This window comes from Phoca vitulina, unplaced genomic scaffold (genome assembly GCF_004348235.1).
Source record: "Phoca vitulina isolate PV1807 unplaced genomic scaffold, GSC_HSeal_1.0 scaffold7, whole genome shotgun sequence".
Taxonomy (NCBI): Eukaryota; Metazoa; Chordata; class Mammalia; order Carnivora; family Phocidae; genus Phoca; species Phoca vitulina.
Genome location: NW_022589710.1, coordinates 68,680,872 through 68,697,058, shown reverse-complemented (window position 1 = coordinate 68,697,058; position 16,187 = coordinate 68,680,872). Strand labels below are relative to the sequence as shown.

Below are 16,187 nucleotides of genomic sequence, written 5' to 3'. Positions count from 1 at the left end.
TCACTTGTCAGAGGACCACCAGTTTCCTCTTTAGACTCCTTGGCAGGCAGTTTTCCCGTTATACACAAGACAAAACTGCATGGAGGGGAAGTGTTCTTTGTGAGTAAGCTCTTGGGAGCTGTGAAGTCTGACAAGGCTTTCTTTATGAGCTTCTTTTGACATGCCACAGCTTAACCTTTACTCGAAACTGCTAGCATATCAAATAGCTAATAGATATGAAATACTTAGAAATATTTAAAAAGACTCAGGTAAGATATGAATTCATTAAATTCCTAAGAACTGTTTCACTTTTATCCCTCTTTTACTAACAAAGAACCACAGTTTAAATAATTATGTAACTGTTTAATGATCTAAAAGTTAAAAACCCTGCTTTTCTGGAATAATTTCCTTTACTCCATTGGACAAACTGGAGTAGGGAACATCCACTGGACTTGAAGGAAGTCCCTAGGGCCTGGGACTCTACCACTAGAGAAGATCTTAGAGAGAGATAGGGGCAGATTACCTATAAAGGAAACAATTAGCCAGTAGAAGTCTCAGCAGTTGAGACGAAGGTACAACACAGTTAAAGTGCTAAGACAAAAGAAGTATATGAAGTGAGGTAAGGATCAAGTTTCACTTTTCCCCAAATACTCGTATCTAAATGTCCCACACCATTTACTAAAAAATTCTGTAATATCACCTTTGCAAAAACTCAAGTGTTTATGAGTTATGTATATGTGGATTTTCTGGCTTCTCTATTCTGTTCCACTGACTTCCATAACTATTCTTGTGCTAATAACCACATTCGGCTTAATTACTGAAGGTTTATAAGTCTTGCTAACATGGTAGAGCAACTTCTCCCATCTTGTTCTTTTTCCACTAGTATCTTCACTCTTCTTGACTCATTAAATTGCAAATACAATTTTAAATTACCATTAGCCAATCAACTGAAGCAATCTGTGCTGAGACGTACACCAGTGAAACCCTATACTGTAATGCTACGGACATGCCAGAATTTAGATCATGGAATCCTAAGCGTTACTTCCATAGGGAATGACAAGGGAAGCCATGAGGCAAATGCACTTTTGGCTGATGCGGTGAGACAAAAACTCTCATTTCTGCATCACTTTAAAAAATATACCAGGTAGGGGCGCCTGGGTGGCTCAGTCGTTAAGTGTCTGCCTTCAGCTCAGGTCATGATCCCGGGGTCCTGGGATCAAGCCCCACGTCGGGCTCCCTGCTCAGTGGGGAGTCTGCTTCTCCCTCTCCCACTCCCCCTGCTTGTGCTCTCTCTCTCTCGCTGTATCTCTCTGTCAAATAAATAAATAAAATCTTTAAATATATATATATATATACACCAGGTAAAAGTCAATGAAACTTTCAAACCATTCTGAAGCATGAGTTTTCCAACTAGAAAACACTGCAGACATGTTCCCGTGTTCAGGCCGCTCCCTCTTTCCACCTGGAGTACTCTACCCCAGATGTTATCAGCATGGTGTGCTGCTCACTGTCTTCGAGTCTCCGTTCAGCTGTCACCTGCTCAGTGAGCCCTTCCCTGAACTTCCTATTTAAAACTGCAACCACTCCTGCTGGCACTCCTCACCCCCTCTCTGGTTTGTTTTCCCCTCAGGCTTCTCCCTTCTTGTTAGTCTGTGTGTTGATGTCTCCTCCTCAGCGTTCCGGCTCCCCATCAGACTCTAAGCTCCCTGAAGGCAGGGACCTTGCCTGCCATTTTCTGCACTGCCTCTACAGGACCTAAAATGTGCCTAGTACATAGTAAGCACTGGAGAAAAACTGAATGAATTCACAGAGACAGCAAGTGTGGATAAGTTGCAGAAATAAGAACTAGCATTGCTGTAGTTAGTGCAAAGGTTCTGAGGGCAAATCCATGAAATTTCCACAACTCGTTGAATGCTAAGAAGAAAGATCATGTAATTACTTTCAAAGCAGAAAATGAGAAGCTCAGGTCAAGTTATCTTTCTGGTCTATTCTTATGTATGTCACATCATATATTTAACAAGTTTATAACATTTTTATACTTGCTACTAGCTCCTCACATTTCCTTAGTGCTTCTGGCACGAGCTAGAACTTTTGATGTCTCCATCTGCCCTCTCCCACTAACTTGTGTAGGAAAAAAGGTTTCCAAAAGCATTATTCTTGAAAACACATGACAGACTGTATTTAGCATATATAAGATCTGCTTTCTTCTTTAGAAACATAACTTCATTTAAAAACATGATCTTTCATCCATGCCATACCTGGGTTTATTATAGGGTAAGCTAACTTTTATTTTTATTTACCTTCCCATAAAATCTTAGATATTCCCCTAAATAAAACTAGTTGATGCATCTCTCAGTTTTCACTTGGAAATTCCAGAGATCCTGATTCTGGTTTCTATTGTCTTCTAAATCCAGACTTTTGTGGAAGCCCTGCCTTCTCACAGGAAGTGAGCCTAATGGTTAGGCAAGCAGCCTTGTGGCCTGGAGCAGGAATCTTACCACTTCTTTATCTGAAAAACATGGCAACTGTACCAAATTATTTTAAGACCCAACCAGCTCTGAAGACAAAAATGACAAGAACAACTTAGTTAATCCATCTCTAGGATCATGTAGCTATTGACTGACAGCCAAAGCTCAGAACAGATCTTTGTGTTGTTGTGTTTACACAAGTAATATAGGAAAACATTCTTCTTAACAAAAAAATGCTACAGTATTTAAAGAAAACAAAAAGATACTTCTTCACACTTCCTCCCTTAGCTTATCCCATTCTCAGTCCCCACACAGAGTGAGAGTATCACATCAATGGATACTCAGCGGTACTCCCCCAGATCTTTCCCTGTATGTTTTATATACAGATATTTAGCTTTCTTTTCACACCCTAATAATCTAACTCCAAATTCTGTGTTCTTTCCAAAACAGAATTTTTATTTTGTACTTCCTTTGTGATTTTCCACAATTATAGGTTTGTATTCTATACCAAATGGATGCTTGAAAAACACTTTTGATACTCAGGGCTGCTCAAATATGGATTTTGGTCCCAGTAAAGTACATTTTTTTCTGATCCCTCAGTAGGAGAAAACCAGCTAAAATATATATATGGGATTTTTCCTGGAGTCCCCTCTTCGTGTGCTGGTTCCAAGAATTTGTACTAGATTCTCTCAAATTCTGGTCATCCCTGTGAAGGTTGTCCTAGCATATCACTTTCCTTCAAAGCTCATAGGGCTCATCATATGATAAAGAGAAAGCTAATTCCAGGTAAAACTATAAAATAGGCAATTAGGTATAATTGTAGTTTCATTCTGGGGAACACTAAACTCTTGTTTCCTTAAGTTTTTTTGAGTGTGGAGGCTGAAATTAAAAAAAATAGTTATATTTTTAAAAAAAGGACAATAAACTGGTGATTAATGAGACACACGGGGGCGCCTGGGTGGCTCAGTTGGTTAAGCGACTGCCTTCGGCTCAGGTCATGATCCTGGAGTCCCGGGATCGAGTCCCGCATCGGGCTCCCTGCTTGGCAGGGAGTCTGCTTCTCCCTCTGACCCTCCTCCCGCTCATGCTCTCTGTCTCATTCTCTCTCTCAAATAAATAAAATCTTTAAAAAAAAAAAAAAAAAAATGAGACACACGTATTTTATAAAAGAGAACTGGGTTGTAATGCAACCTAGCACCTTCCCCACACAGCCCATGAGGGTCCCGGAGCTGACCCTGCCCAGGAGCGGGTTCCAGCCTACAGCATCAGGTGGGAGACCCTGTCCGCCTTTCTGGCCTTAAGTCACACTGCTCCATGTCCTGCTCTATATTCCAGTTCCATCCAAATATACTTTCTGGAACACACACACACACAAACACCCCAACACTAAACCTTAATGCCAAAGATTACCTAATAGTGAATTAAAACCTAAGGGGCTGGGGTGTCTGGGTGGCTCCGTTGGTTAAATGTCTATCTTCGGCTCAGGTCATGATTTGGAGTCTTGGGATCAAGCCCCACATCGGGCTCCACACTCAGGGGGGAGTCTGCTTCTCCCTCTCCCTCTGCCCCTTCCCCTGCTTGTGCTCTCTCCCTAATAAATAAATAAAATCTTGGGGGAAAAAAAAACCCTAAGGGGCTAGCAAAACTACTCTATAGTGTTAGAGGTCAGAAGAGTAGCTACCTGGGAGAGCAGTACTGATTGGGAGCCAATACAACGGAGTCTACTGGACTGTTGAAAACGTTCTATATCTCGATCTAGGTGATTACACAGGTATATCCATACACTAATTCATCAAGTTGTATATTTGAGACTTGTATACTTTATATCAATTGTACTTCAATTAAAAAGTGAGAAAACAAAGTAAAACAGAGAAAACTTGAAAAGTCTGCTCTAATTTGAATTTGCTGAGATGTGTTTTATGACCCAGAATATGGTCTCAGTGAATGTTCCATGTTCACTTATAAAGAACGCATCCTCAGCTGCTGTTGAGTGGAACATTCTGTAAATGTCAATCAGACGGTGTCGGCTGATGACACCACTCAGCTCTTCTAAATCCTTGTTGATTTTCTGTCAAATCCTTCTACCGCTGAAAGAGGAGTGGAAGTCTCCAACTAGAATCATGGATTTCTCTATTTCTCCTTTCAGTTATGACAGTTTTTGTTTTGTATATTGTGGAGCTCTGTTGTTAAGGTACATACACATTTAAGACTGCTGTTGTCTTCTTGGCAAACTGGCCCTTTTACCATTACGTAATGGCTCTCTTTATCCCTGGTTATTTCTTTGCTCAAAATACTATGACATTAATATAGCCACCCCGACTTTCTTTTAATTAGAATTTACATGATATCTCTTTTTCCATCCTTTTAATTTTTACCTACCTATATTGTTAAGTTTGAATTGAGTTTCTTATGGAAAAAATATAGTTTGTTCATGACTTTTTTCTCCATTCCAGTAATTTCTTTTAACTGATATTTACAGATCATTTCCATTTAATATAATTATTGCTGTGTTTTAATTAGGTCTATCATTTTCCATTTGTTCCTTTTGTTTTTCCTTCTTCTGTTTCCCCTTTTTGTTTTCCTGTGAGTTGTTTGAACATTTTTTAAAAATTCCATTTTGTTTATAGTAATTTTCACTATACCATGTTGCACAGGGTTTCTTAGTGGTTGCTCTAGGTATTACAATTTTATGTATTTAACTTTTCAAAATCTATTTAGACTCAACATTTTACCTCTTCAGGTAGAATGTAGAAAACTTATCACTATATAGTTCCCTTACTCTCCCCTCTTATATTACAGACATTGTTATAATTTTTGCTGTCAAATTATTTTAAAGAACTCAAGAGGAAATAGCCTATTCTATTTATCCAGATATTTACTATTACTCTTCCTTCATTACTAATGTTCCAAGTCTCCTTCTGGTATCATTTCCCTTTTGTCTACAGAACTTCCTGACACAATTATTTTGGAGCAGGCCTCCTGGTAACAAATCCCCTTAGCTGAGAATATTTTTATCTCACCTTCTTTCCTGATAGATATTTTCACTAGGTAAAGAATTCTAAATTGACAAGTCTTTTCTTTCAGTGCTTTAAAAATGTTATACCACTGTCTTCTAGCCTCCATGCTTTCTGAGGAAAAATCTGCAGTCATTCAAATCATTGTTCCCTACAAGTAATGTGTCATTTTTCTGTGGCTACTTTTAATATTTTCCTTTGTTTTTAACAATTTAATTATGATGTATCTGGGTAGGGCTTTCTTTGGTTTATCCTGTTATGGGTTTGCTGACAGATTCATAAGTCTTCCTTGTTAACTGTTTGAAGTATTTGAGAAATTTCAGATATATTAATTCATAACTGTATTTTCAAAGATTAACTATGAAATGGTCTTAAATGTTTGGAGAATTTAATTAGTCAAATCCATGAGCTATTAACCAAAGAAAAGAAATGGCCATAGTTTTTATACAAGAATATTAACATAAACTCTAGAGCCAAACTGCCCAAGTTCAGACAATGGTGCTAACCACTTACTGAATGCCTGACTTAGGTAAGTTACTTAATTCTCTATGCTTCAGTTGTCTCCCTGGTAAAATGAGGATGATAAAATAGTATCTGGCTCATAGAGTTTTTGCAAGGATGAAATGAGTTAATATATGTAAAGGTTTAGAATAATCCCTGGCATACAGTAAGTGCTATATGCATGCTAGCCATTTTTGTTATTTTAAATTGAGTATAAAAGCTTAAGAAAAACTCTTTTTAACAGAGAGAGCATGCATGTGCATCTGCGTGAGTAGGACAAAGGGGCAGAGGAGAGAGAGAGAGAATCTTAAGCAGTCTCCATGCCCTGCATGGAGCCCTATGTGGGGGCTCGATCTCACGACCCTGGGATCATGACCTGAGCCGAAGTCAGGAGTCAGACACTTAACTGACTGAGCCACCCAGGTGCACCAAGAAAAACTAACTTTTTAAATTAAAACTTTAATAAGTTGAATATTTATTAAAATACAGATGTTTGTAAGCATTTGACTTAAACACAAAAGCCTTGTCTTAGTCTGTAAAAGCCTACTAACCGCAGACAGAGTAGAGCCCCACAAGGCCATGAGGGAGGGAGCCACAGTTCTGCCACCTTTGAGTTTCTCACAAAAGCCACGTACTCAATAAACCACAGATATTGACTAAGTGGGTGAACTCGATGATGGTCCATCAATATTTGGTGCCTACCAGTATCTACAATACAGACATGCCATGCCTGAAGTCAACCAACAGAGAACAGAGGTTAGTTGGGATCCCAATGGCAGTGTTCTACAGAAGTGATCTAATTTAAGATGCACCTGTTCTAGTAGTTAACCAATATCGATACTAACCCTTCTTTTATAATAATTTCAGCAGAAAAACTAGAGATTATTTAACTAAGTCGGTCAAGGTACTTTGAGAAACAAAATATATAGAAGAAAATACCTACTTCCAAAGTTTTCTATTACATGTTAACCACTAAAATGTTCTCCAAAGTGATGGTAGGGGCGCCTGGGTGGCTCAGTCGTTAAGTGTCTGCCTTCAGCTCAGGTCATGATCCCCGGGTCCTGGGATCGAGTCCCACATCGGGCTCCCTGCTCAGCAGGAAGCCTGTTTCTCCCTCTCCCACTCCCCCTGCTTGTGCTGCCTCTCTCGCTGTGTCTCTCTGTGTCAAATAAATAAATAAAATCTTAAAAAAAAAAAAGTAAATATAAACAAAAAAATAAATAAAGTGATGGTAGATTTTTGGAGGCAGGGAAAAAAAGTTAAAAAAAAATGTTTTTAGTTACATTCCACTTCAGTTAAAGATGGTTTTAAGTATTGTTTGGGTGAGATACTAAGGCCAAATCAGAAGTAAATTATCCCATGCTAGAACACACAAGCATGTTAAATGTTAGCCATGATGCCTGCATGCTAAGGAATAAAGAAAAGCAAGACTCACCTCAAAGTTGTACTTTTTCATCTGGTTGAAGTGTCTGCAGTACAGATAGAGCATGCCGATGCTGCTGCCCACTGCAATGTAGTCCCCATTGGTATCGAGAGCTGTGAGGTAGACCACAATAGAGCGGAAACCCTTCTGGACCTTTGTGGGAATGGCATTGAGGAGATAGTACAAGGGGCAGAACTCTCTGAACGTAATAGGTTCTGATACTGATGCCATGGCCAAGGTTTTCACAGATGATCTTCAGGCAGGAAAAGGAATGTTTACTTGGCATCTGGGGAAACCTGGGGGCTAAAGAACAAGGCATTATAATTCTTTCGACGTCTAGTCATGCCAAAGAGAAGTCATGTTTAACAGCGGGATCAAGGAACTTGCAAGTGGGTAAAAATTATAGCTGGACCTTAACTGAATGGAAAAAGTAAACCGGTTTCATTAAGATCACTTTTGAGCATTTTAATTCAACAGGCACCTCAATACATACCGGCTCCTGTAATTTACATTGTGCTAAATACTATGGAGGAATGGAAAGAAAATTAAAAACAGTTCTTATTCTCAAGTAGTTTATGATCTAGCCAGGCAGGCAAAAGAAACAGTGAAGATACACAAAACCACATGTGATTAGTGCTAATCTGTGGGTCTTGACGAGAAGAGGGAGAGAGCAATGTGGAAAAGGCTTCACTGGAAACATCCTGAACTATGAAGCCCACCAGGAAGGATGGAACATGGAGAAGAGAAACAGGGAAGACACTGTACCAGGAGAACAGTGAACCAATCCTGATGGAGAAATACATTCACTGTGTTGAGACAGCAGAGAAACATGTCCCCCAGCTGGATGTGTACAGCCCAGGGCCTCAGTGACACAACTGTGCCACAGTGAGACCAATACCTCTTGGCACTCTGATATCAAAGTTTCCCTCAACAAAGATACTCAGTCCTCACACAGCACGTTGTCATTTATGATGTGCTCAGTCACTCGTTTAATCCTTACCCTACCTGTAAGATCAGTGGTGTCATCCCCAACTTTGAGAGGAAGGTACTAAGGACCCAAGGGTCACAAGACTTGAATCTAGGTCTTCTCCCTCCAAGTCCTGGGCCTTTCCAATCCCACAGTCACTGTTCCGACAGACAAGCAGCAGCTACAGGTGGGCACCCTGTTCCTGATTAGAGCTGGCGGGGTATTTCACTCCTTCAGTTCCATGGAGACTTTTAAGCCCCTCTAGTAAAAACTTGTTGAGATGCCGGATTTATGGTCTGTTGGAACTGTGGGTTTTCTATTTCTATAGAGTTGACCGACCAACTTCTAAGTTCTCTTCTAATGAAACTCCCACCCAATTCATTCTCACCCAGGGGCCCTTGCATTGGCTGTTCCTTCTACCTGGAATGCTCTTTCTCTAGATGTCACTCAGATTTTGCTTCTTCTCGGCATGTAGGTCTCTGCTAAAATGTCCCCTTCTCCACAAGGTCCCACCTGCCCACCCCCTAAAGTGGGCTTCCTACCACCACCACTGAGTACTCTCTATTCCCCTCTCCCTGCTTTACTTTCTCACATATCCTTTTTCTTTGCTGTTGACTGGCCATCTCTGCCTGACTCCCTCTACCATCACTGGTCTGTAAGGCCCACAGGAACAGGACCCACATCTCCTTCACTCACCCCTGTAGCCCCCAGCACCTAGAAAAAGATCAGGCATAACAGAGGCACTCAGTAAGTATTTATTGAATAGCTGAATGAGTTATATAAAAGGAAAATTTTCAAGGAAGGAACGAGTGACAAGAATGGAAGACTAGCAAAATATCATCTTTTCTCCAATATGGTCCCAATTCAATGCTAGAATAATAATCCCCTGGATCTATATGGCATATCCAGTGTTCTAAGCATTTTCAGACTCCTGTTTTGTCTGATAATCACAATAGTCAATATAGTGAAGTAAGCAAGGTAATTTATCCTAAAGGTAATAATAAGAATCCTATCACTCTGTGATGGTTAAGAAAACTCTTGTAGCAGAGGCTGAAGCTCTGGGAGGTTCAGAAATTTGCCCAAGCTCCCATAGCTTTAAATGCCTAGTGCAGGGGCGCCTGGGTGGCTCAGTCGTTAAGCGTCTGCCTTCGGCTCAGGTCATGATCCCAGGGTCCTGGGATTGAGCCCCGCATCGGGCTCCCTGCTCCGCGGGAGGCCTGCTTCTCCCTCTCCCACTCCCCCTGCTTGTGTTCCCTCTCTTGCAGTGTCTCTCTCTGTCAAATAAATAAATAAAATCTTCAAAATCAATCAATCAATGCTTAGTGCAACAGGTATCTGGCTGGTGAATGCTGGTTCTGTGCATACGGCAGCACAGCCCATAAACTTACAAGTTTTTAAGAGCAACACCAATCTCTGGTTTATGCAAGTACTCCAGAAAGGTGGGCAAGGCTCGCATGATGCAGAAATCAAATGAAAATGAAATGGCTCTTAGGCAAACTCAAGGGAGAACAGTTGCTAACAGACATGGTGGGAAAGGAGGTAGGTCACTTAAGGACACAGGACACTAACACCGGAACAGCGACAGCAGCAGCAGTAATGGTAATAGCTCATGACGTCACATCACAGAAACTATCCTGAGCACACTAACTCGTGAAATCCTCACAAAAAATCCTAGGAGGTCAGGACGACTGTTATCTCCATTTTACAGATGAGGAAAATTATTCCCATTTCAACAATCTTCTCTCCAGCTTCAAGTACAAGGGCAGCATAGGAACAGGAAAGGCTTTGTTTCCTCAATGAGTCTGTGCATGCAAACACATTGATACGTCATAATTTACATAATGTTTTTAAAATGAAATGTTTTGTAACAGTCATAAATGTTTACTGTCAAAAAAATGTTTACTGTCAAAAAAATGTTTACTGTCAAAAAATTGGAATATGGAAAATTACAAAGAACTAAATAAATACTACTGGTAATCCCCTTGTAGACAGCCACAGACACGTGTGCAGACGCACACTTGACAGATCACAAGCATTTGCCAAGTCATTAAATATTCCCCTAGAACATGATTTTTAAAGACTCTATAAAAAAACTGCAGAGGACACACTGTATACATAAACCAAAATTTTCCCAACCAAAATGTTTAACTTTCTGCTTTAGTGGACAAGATCTCCTAGGAAGCAAGTGGAAATACTAAGCACTTCACAAATGTCAGCTGGTACTATTTTCCTCCTTTAAAAGGCATTTTCCGCAAAGTAGCTTTGTCAAATTATGACATTTATATTTTAAAAATTAATTCACTTGATTTGATATTATTCACTGACAGCCCCATAATCTCCATGCAAGAGGGGATTTGAGATTGCAGTCTGGTTAGAAGAGGGCCAGAGGATTTACCCTGAAACTCATTTGCAGAGCAGGCACACTATTCTAACTTGGATTACATGTTTATTTGTGGTGGCTTAGTAGGTATTAATGGATAATATACAAGGTCAGAGTCCCTGCAATCATCTCTTTGGCACAATCAATGATAATACTATCAACTTCAAAAATGTATAAGGATCCCTCCCTCACTTACCAGGTCCCAGCAGGGATTAAAAATTATCATAATTCTGTGGCAGATAATGGGCAGTATAATCAAATTTTGAATCAAATTTTCGAGCTAAAGTCCTAGCCTTCATCCCTGACTTCTCCTTCTCCCTCTCCTTCACCTCTACAACAACCCCTCACCTCATTCAATTCGCTTTATCTCCTAACCTACCTCACACCTGGCCCCTTCTCACCATCTCTGTGGCCATGCCCAAGATGAAGCCATCACACATTTCACATCATCTAATGACTGCTCTCCTGCTTCCACACCATACCTCTAGAACCTGTGCTCATACATAGCAGTCAGAATGAACTCGGTGACTTCATCAAAATTAATTCTGTGCTCCAAAAAACACCACCAAGACACTGAAAAGACAACTCACAGAATTGGGAAAAGTATTTGTTAATCACATATCTGATAAAACATTTGTACCCAGAATATATAAAGAACTCTTAAATAAACATAATAAATAATAGATAATAATTTAATACATAATAATAAAATACAATAATATTGTATTATTATATATAATAATAAAAATTAAAATAACAATTTTATTGTTATAAATAAAATTTATAATAAAATATACCAATACATTAGTATATACAATAAATATAATAAGTAAATAATAATAAATAAATTTATTATTTATTATATAATAAAAAACAATTCTTAAATGGGCAAAGGATTGGAATAGACATTTCTCCAGAGAAGCATAAAAATGGCCAATAAGCACAGTAAAGATGCTCACTGTCATTAATCATCAGGGAAATGCAAAACAAAACCACAATGAGTTATCACTTTAAATACTAAAACGGCTATAATAATAATAATAATAATAATAAAAGACATATAGGTATTAGCAAGAATGTAAAGAAACTGAAATCCTCATACACTGCTGGTAGAAAATAAAATGATGATACAGCCACTATGAAAAAGTCTAGCAATTAAACACAGAGTTACCACATAACCCAGCAATACATACATAATAACACAGGTAGACGTATGTCTACACAAAAATATTATGAAGGTAATAATATTAAAGGTAAAAATTAAAAACAACACCAATTGTCCATCAAAACAAAATGACAATATATCCATACAATGGAATATTAATCAATAAAAAGGAATGAAGTTCTGACACATGCTACAACATGATGAACCTTGAAAACATGATGCTAAGTGAAATAAGACAGACACACAAAATCACATATTGATTCCATTTACATGAAATGCCCAGAATAAGCAAACCTATACAAACAGAAAGTAAATCAGTGACTGCCTAGGGGTAGAAGATGGGAGTGGGGGTGGGGATGACTGCTAAATGGTATGGGGTTTCTTTTGAGATTGACAAAGTTCTAAAATTGATTGTAGCGATGGTTACATCTCTCTGTGATATACTAAAAACCACTGAATTGTACACTTTAAATGAGTAAATTATATGGTATGTGAACTATATCTCAAACTACTATAAAAAGAAGAAGAAACAGCTGTTCAACATCCTAAAAACTTCCATAAACTAGGAATAAAGGGTAATTTCCTAAAAACTTCCATTCATTCATCCATTCATCCTAAAATTTCCATAAACTAGGAATAAAGGGTAATTTCCTCAAGCTGACAAGGAATATCTACAAAAAACAACAGCTAACATCATACTTAATGGTGAGACATTCAAATCTTCCCCACGAAGATCAGGTACAAGAGAAGGACCTCCTCATGTCACCCCTCCTTTTCAACATCACACTGGAAGTTCTAGCTAATGCAATAAGACAAGAAAAAGAAATAAAAAGTATACAGTTTAGGGAGAAAGAAACAAAACTGTCTTTGTTTGCAGATGACATGATCATCTACGTAGAAAGTCTTAAAGAATCAACAAAAAACTCCTGACACTAATAAGCAATTATGGCAAGGTTACAATACAACTTAACATACAAAAGCCAACTGCTTTCCTGTATATCAGCTATGAACAAGTGGAATTTGAAATTAAAAACACAATTCCATTTACATTAGCACTCCCCAAATTGAAATACTTACATATAAATCTAACATAATATGTATAAGATCAATATGAGGAAAACTACAAAACTCCCATGAACAAAATCACAGAACTAAATAAATGGAAAGATATCCCATGTTCATGGACAGAAAGATTCAATATTGCCCAGATGTCAATTCTTTCCAACTTGCCCTACAGATTCGATGCAATCCCAATCAAAATCCCAGGCAAATTATTTTGTGGATATCAATAAAACTATTTTCAAGTGTATATAGAGAGGCAAAGAACCAGAATAGCCAACACAATATTGAAGGAGAAGAACAAAGTTAGAGGACTGATACTACCTGACTGCCAAACATACTATAAAGCTACAGTAATCAAGACAGTGTGGTATTGGCAAAAGAACAAATACACCAACAGAACAAAAGAGAGAGCCCAGAAATAGCCTTGCACAAATATAGTTAACTGATCCTCGACAAAGGAGCAAAGGCAATAAATGGAGCAGAGACAGTCTTTTCAACAAATGGTGCTGGAACAACTGGACATCCACATGCAAAAAAAAAAAGAATCTGGACACAGACCTTACACTCCTTCACAAAAATTAACTCAAAACGGATCACAGGCTTAAATGTAAAACATAAAACTATGAAACTCCTACAAGAAAATACAGGAGAGGGGTGCTGGGTGGCTCAGTCGGTTAAGTGTCTGCCTTTGGTCGTGATCCTGGGGTCCTGGGATTGAGCCCCATGTCAGGCTCCCTGCTCAGCCTTTCCCTCTGCTGCTCCCCCTGCTTGTGATCTCTTGCTCGCTCGCTCTCTCTCTTGCTCTCTCTCAAATAAATAAATAAAATCTTTTAAAAAGTACACAAGAGAAAACATGGATGACTTTGAGTATGGTGATGACATTTTAGATACAACACCAAAGGCATGATCCATGAAAGAAATAATTGATAAGCTAGACTTCATTAAAAGTAAAAAGCTCTGCAAAAGACAATCTCAGGGGGAATGAGAAGACAAGCCAGACTGAGAGAAAATATTTGCAAAAGACACATCTGACAAAGGGCTGTTACCCAAAATATACAAAGAACTCTTAAAACTCAACAATAAGAAACAACGCAATTAAAAAATGGGCCAAAGACCTAATAAACACCTCACCAGAGAAGATATACAGATGGCAAATAAACATATGAAAAGGTGTTCATATGTCATCAGGGAAATGAAAATTAAAATGAGATACGTGCCTATTAGAATGGCCAAAATCCCAAACACTGACCACACCAAATGCTAGTGAGGATGTGGTGCAAGAGGGACTCTCATTCATTGCTGGTGGGAATGTGAAATGGTACAGTTACTTTGGAAGACAATTTGGGTTTTTTTGTTTCGTTTTGTTTTGTTTTACAAAACTAAACAATCTGGGGCGCCTAGCTGACACAGTCTGTAGAGCATGCAACTCTTGATCTTGGGGTCACGAGTTCGAGTCCCATACTGGGCACAGAACCTACTTAAAAAAAACAAACGAACTAAACTAAACATAATCTTATTATATCATCCAGCAATTACATTCCTTGGTATTTTTCCAAAGAAGATGCAAACTTATGTTCACATACAAACCTTCACCCAGATATTTATACCAGTTTTATTCACAACTGTCAGAACTTGTAAGCAACTAAGATGTCCTTTAGTAGGTGAATGTATAAATAAACTGTGGTACATTCAGTCGATGGAATATTATTCAGCATTAAAAAGACATGGGCTGTTAAGCCATGAAAAGAGAGAGAGAAACCTTAAATGCATATTACTAAGTGAAAGAAGCCAATCTGAAAAGGCTACAACCTGTATTATTCCAACTATGTAACATTCTGGAAAAGGCAAAACTATGGAGACAGTAGATCAATGGCTGTCAGGAGTTGTGGGGGGAGGGGAAGGGATGAATAAACTGAATAAACAAAAGCACAGACTTTCAGGGCAGTTAAAATACTGATACCATAATGACAGACACATGTCTTTATACATTTGTCCAAACCCACAGGATGTGCACGACCAAAAGTGAGCCCTAAAGTAAATGATGGACTCTGGTTGATTACGATGTGTCAGTGTAGGTTCATCAATTGTAACAAATGTTTTAATGTTGACACTGGGGGAGGCCCTGCATATGTAGGGGCAGGGGTATATGAGAAATCTGTACTTTCTCTTCAACTTGGCTGTGAACCTCAAACTGCTCTGAAAAAAATGAAGTCTTTTTTTTTTTTTTAAATAAGAGTTCTTTGAAAGAGAAATGGGTGGGTCTCATACTACCCATCCTATTCAAAATTCTTCAGGGGTTCCCCACTGCTCCCAGAAAAACCCAATTCCTTGCAGTGGCCTACATAAGGCTCTGTGTGGCCAGCCTTCCTGGCTCCCCCTCTTACATCCCTGTCCCTCCCCACCTGTCCACCAAGCTCCTGCTGCACCAACCCACTCTTTCCCTACTCAGGCCTCTAGTCCCTCTACTCCAGTGATCTTTCATCTCACTCACAAACCTGGCCTCACAAAGGGCCTCCCTGAGCCGACAGCTTGCAGTCCCTCGGCCCCTCCTCTCTGTCATGTCACCTTGCGTACATCCTTCATATTCTCATCACAAACTTTAGTCCTTTTATTTGCTAAGCAGTTTGATCATCACTCATGAAAATATATGCAACAAATGTAAACCCTAGTACCCTAACAATATCTTTGGCACAGAGTAGATATTCAATAAAGATTTGTTGAAAGAATAATGAAATGTTAACTTCAGGTCTTACTGCAGAGAATATTCTCAATCCAGTCTTTAAAATCAATAATGCTTCCTTGGTCACAAATATTTCCATTAAAAAGACAAAACACCACTCTGCAATATTCTTCTTCTAGTCAGGATGCTTCTCCCCCAGTGGTTTCTACCATCAACCCCCTATACCTGCAAGGGGGTCAGCTGATCTTCATGCTGACTGACAGCATCCTAATGCCATCTTGGTGGGCAGTTTTTCAAAATTGGAACAAGGACTTCAATACATAGTCTAAGTCATTCACTTAGTACTACAGGAACCATGAGTTGCCAGAGCACTCTTCAACTCAAATGGTTTAAGGATTGTCTCCAAAATCTCTAGGAAGACAATTAGTATCCCGGTTATACAATCTATTTTTAAAGTCTGGCTACAACATCTATCATTCTTTTTTTTTTTTTTTAAAGATGTTATTTATTTCCCTCTCTCGCTGTGTCTCTCTCTGTCAAATAAATAA

At 38.9% G+C, this 16,187-nt stretch overlaps 1 protein-coding gene across 1 annotated transcript in view; it reads right to left on the bottom strand.

Moving 5' to 3' along the window:
• TECPR2 (tectonin beta-propeller repeat containing 2) overlaps nt 1–16,187 on the bottom strand; it is a 107,752-nt gene that overhangs the window by 88,434 nt on the left and 3,131 nt on the right. Inside the window, exon 2 of the mRNA XM_032405962.1 lies at nt 7,398–7,688. Within this exon, the coding sequence (XP_032261853.1) occupies nt 7,398–7,616 (219 nt within the window). The 5' untranslated portion in view covers nt 7,617–7,688. The remainder of the gene's footprint in view (nt 1–7,397; nt 7,689–16,187) is intronic.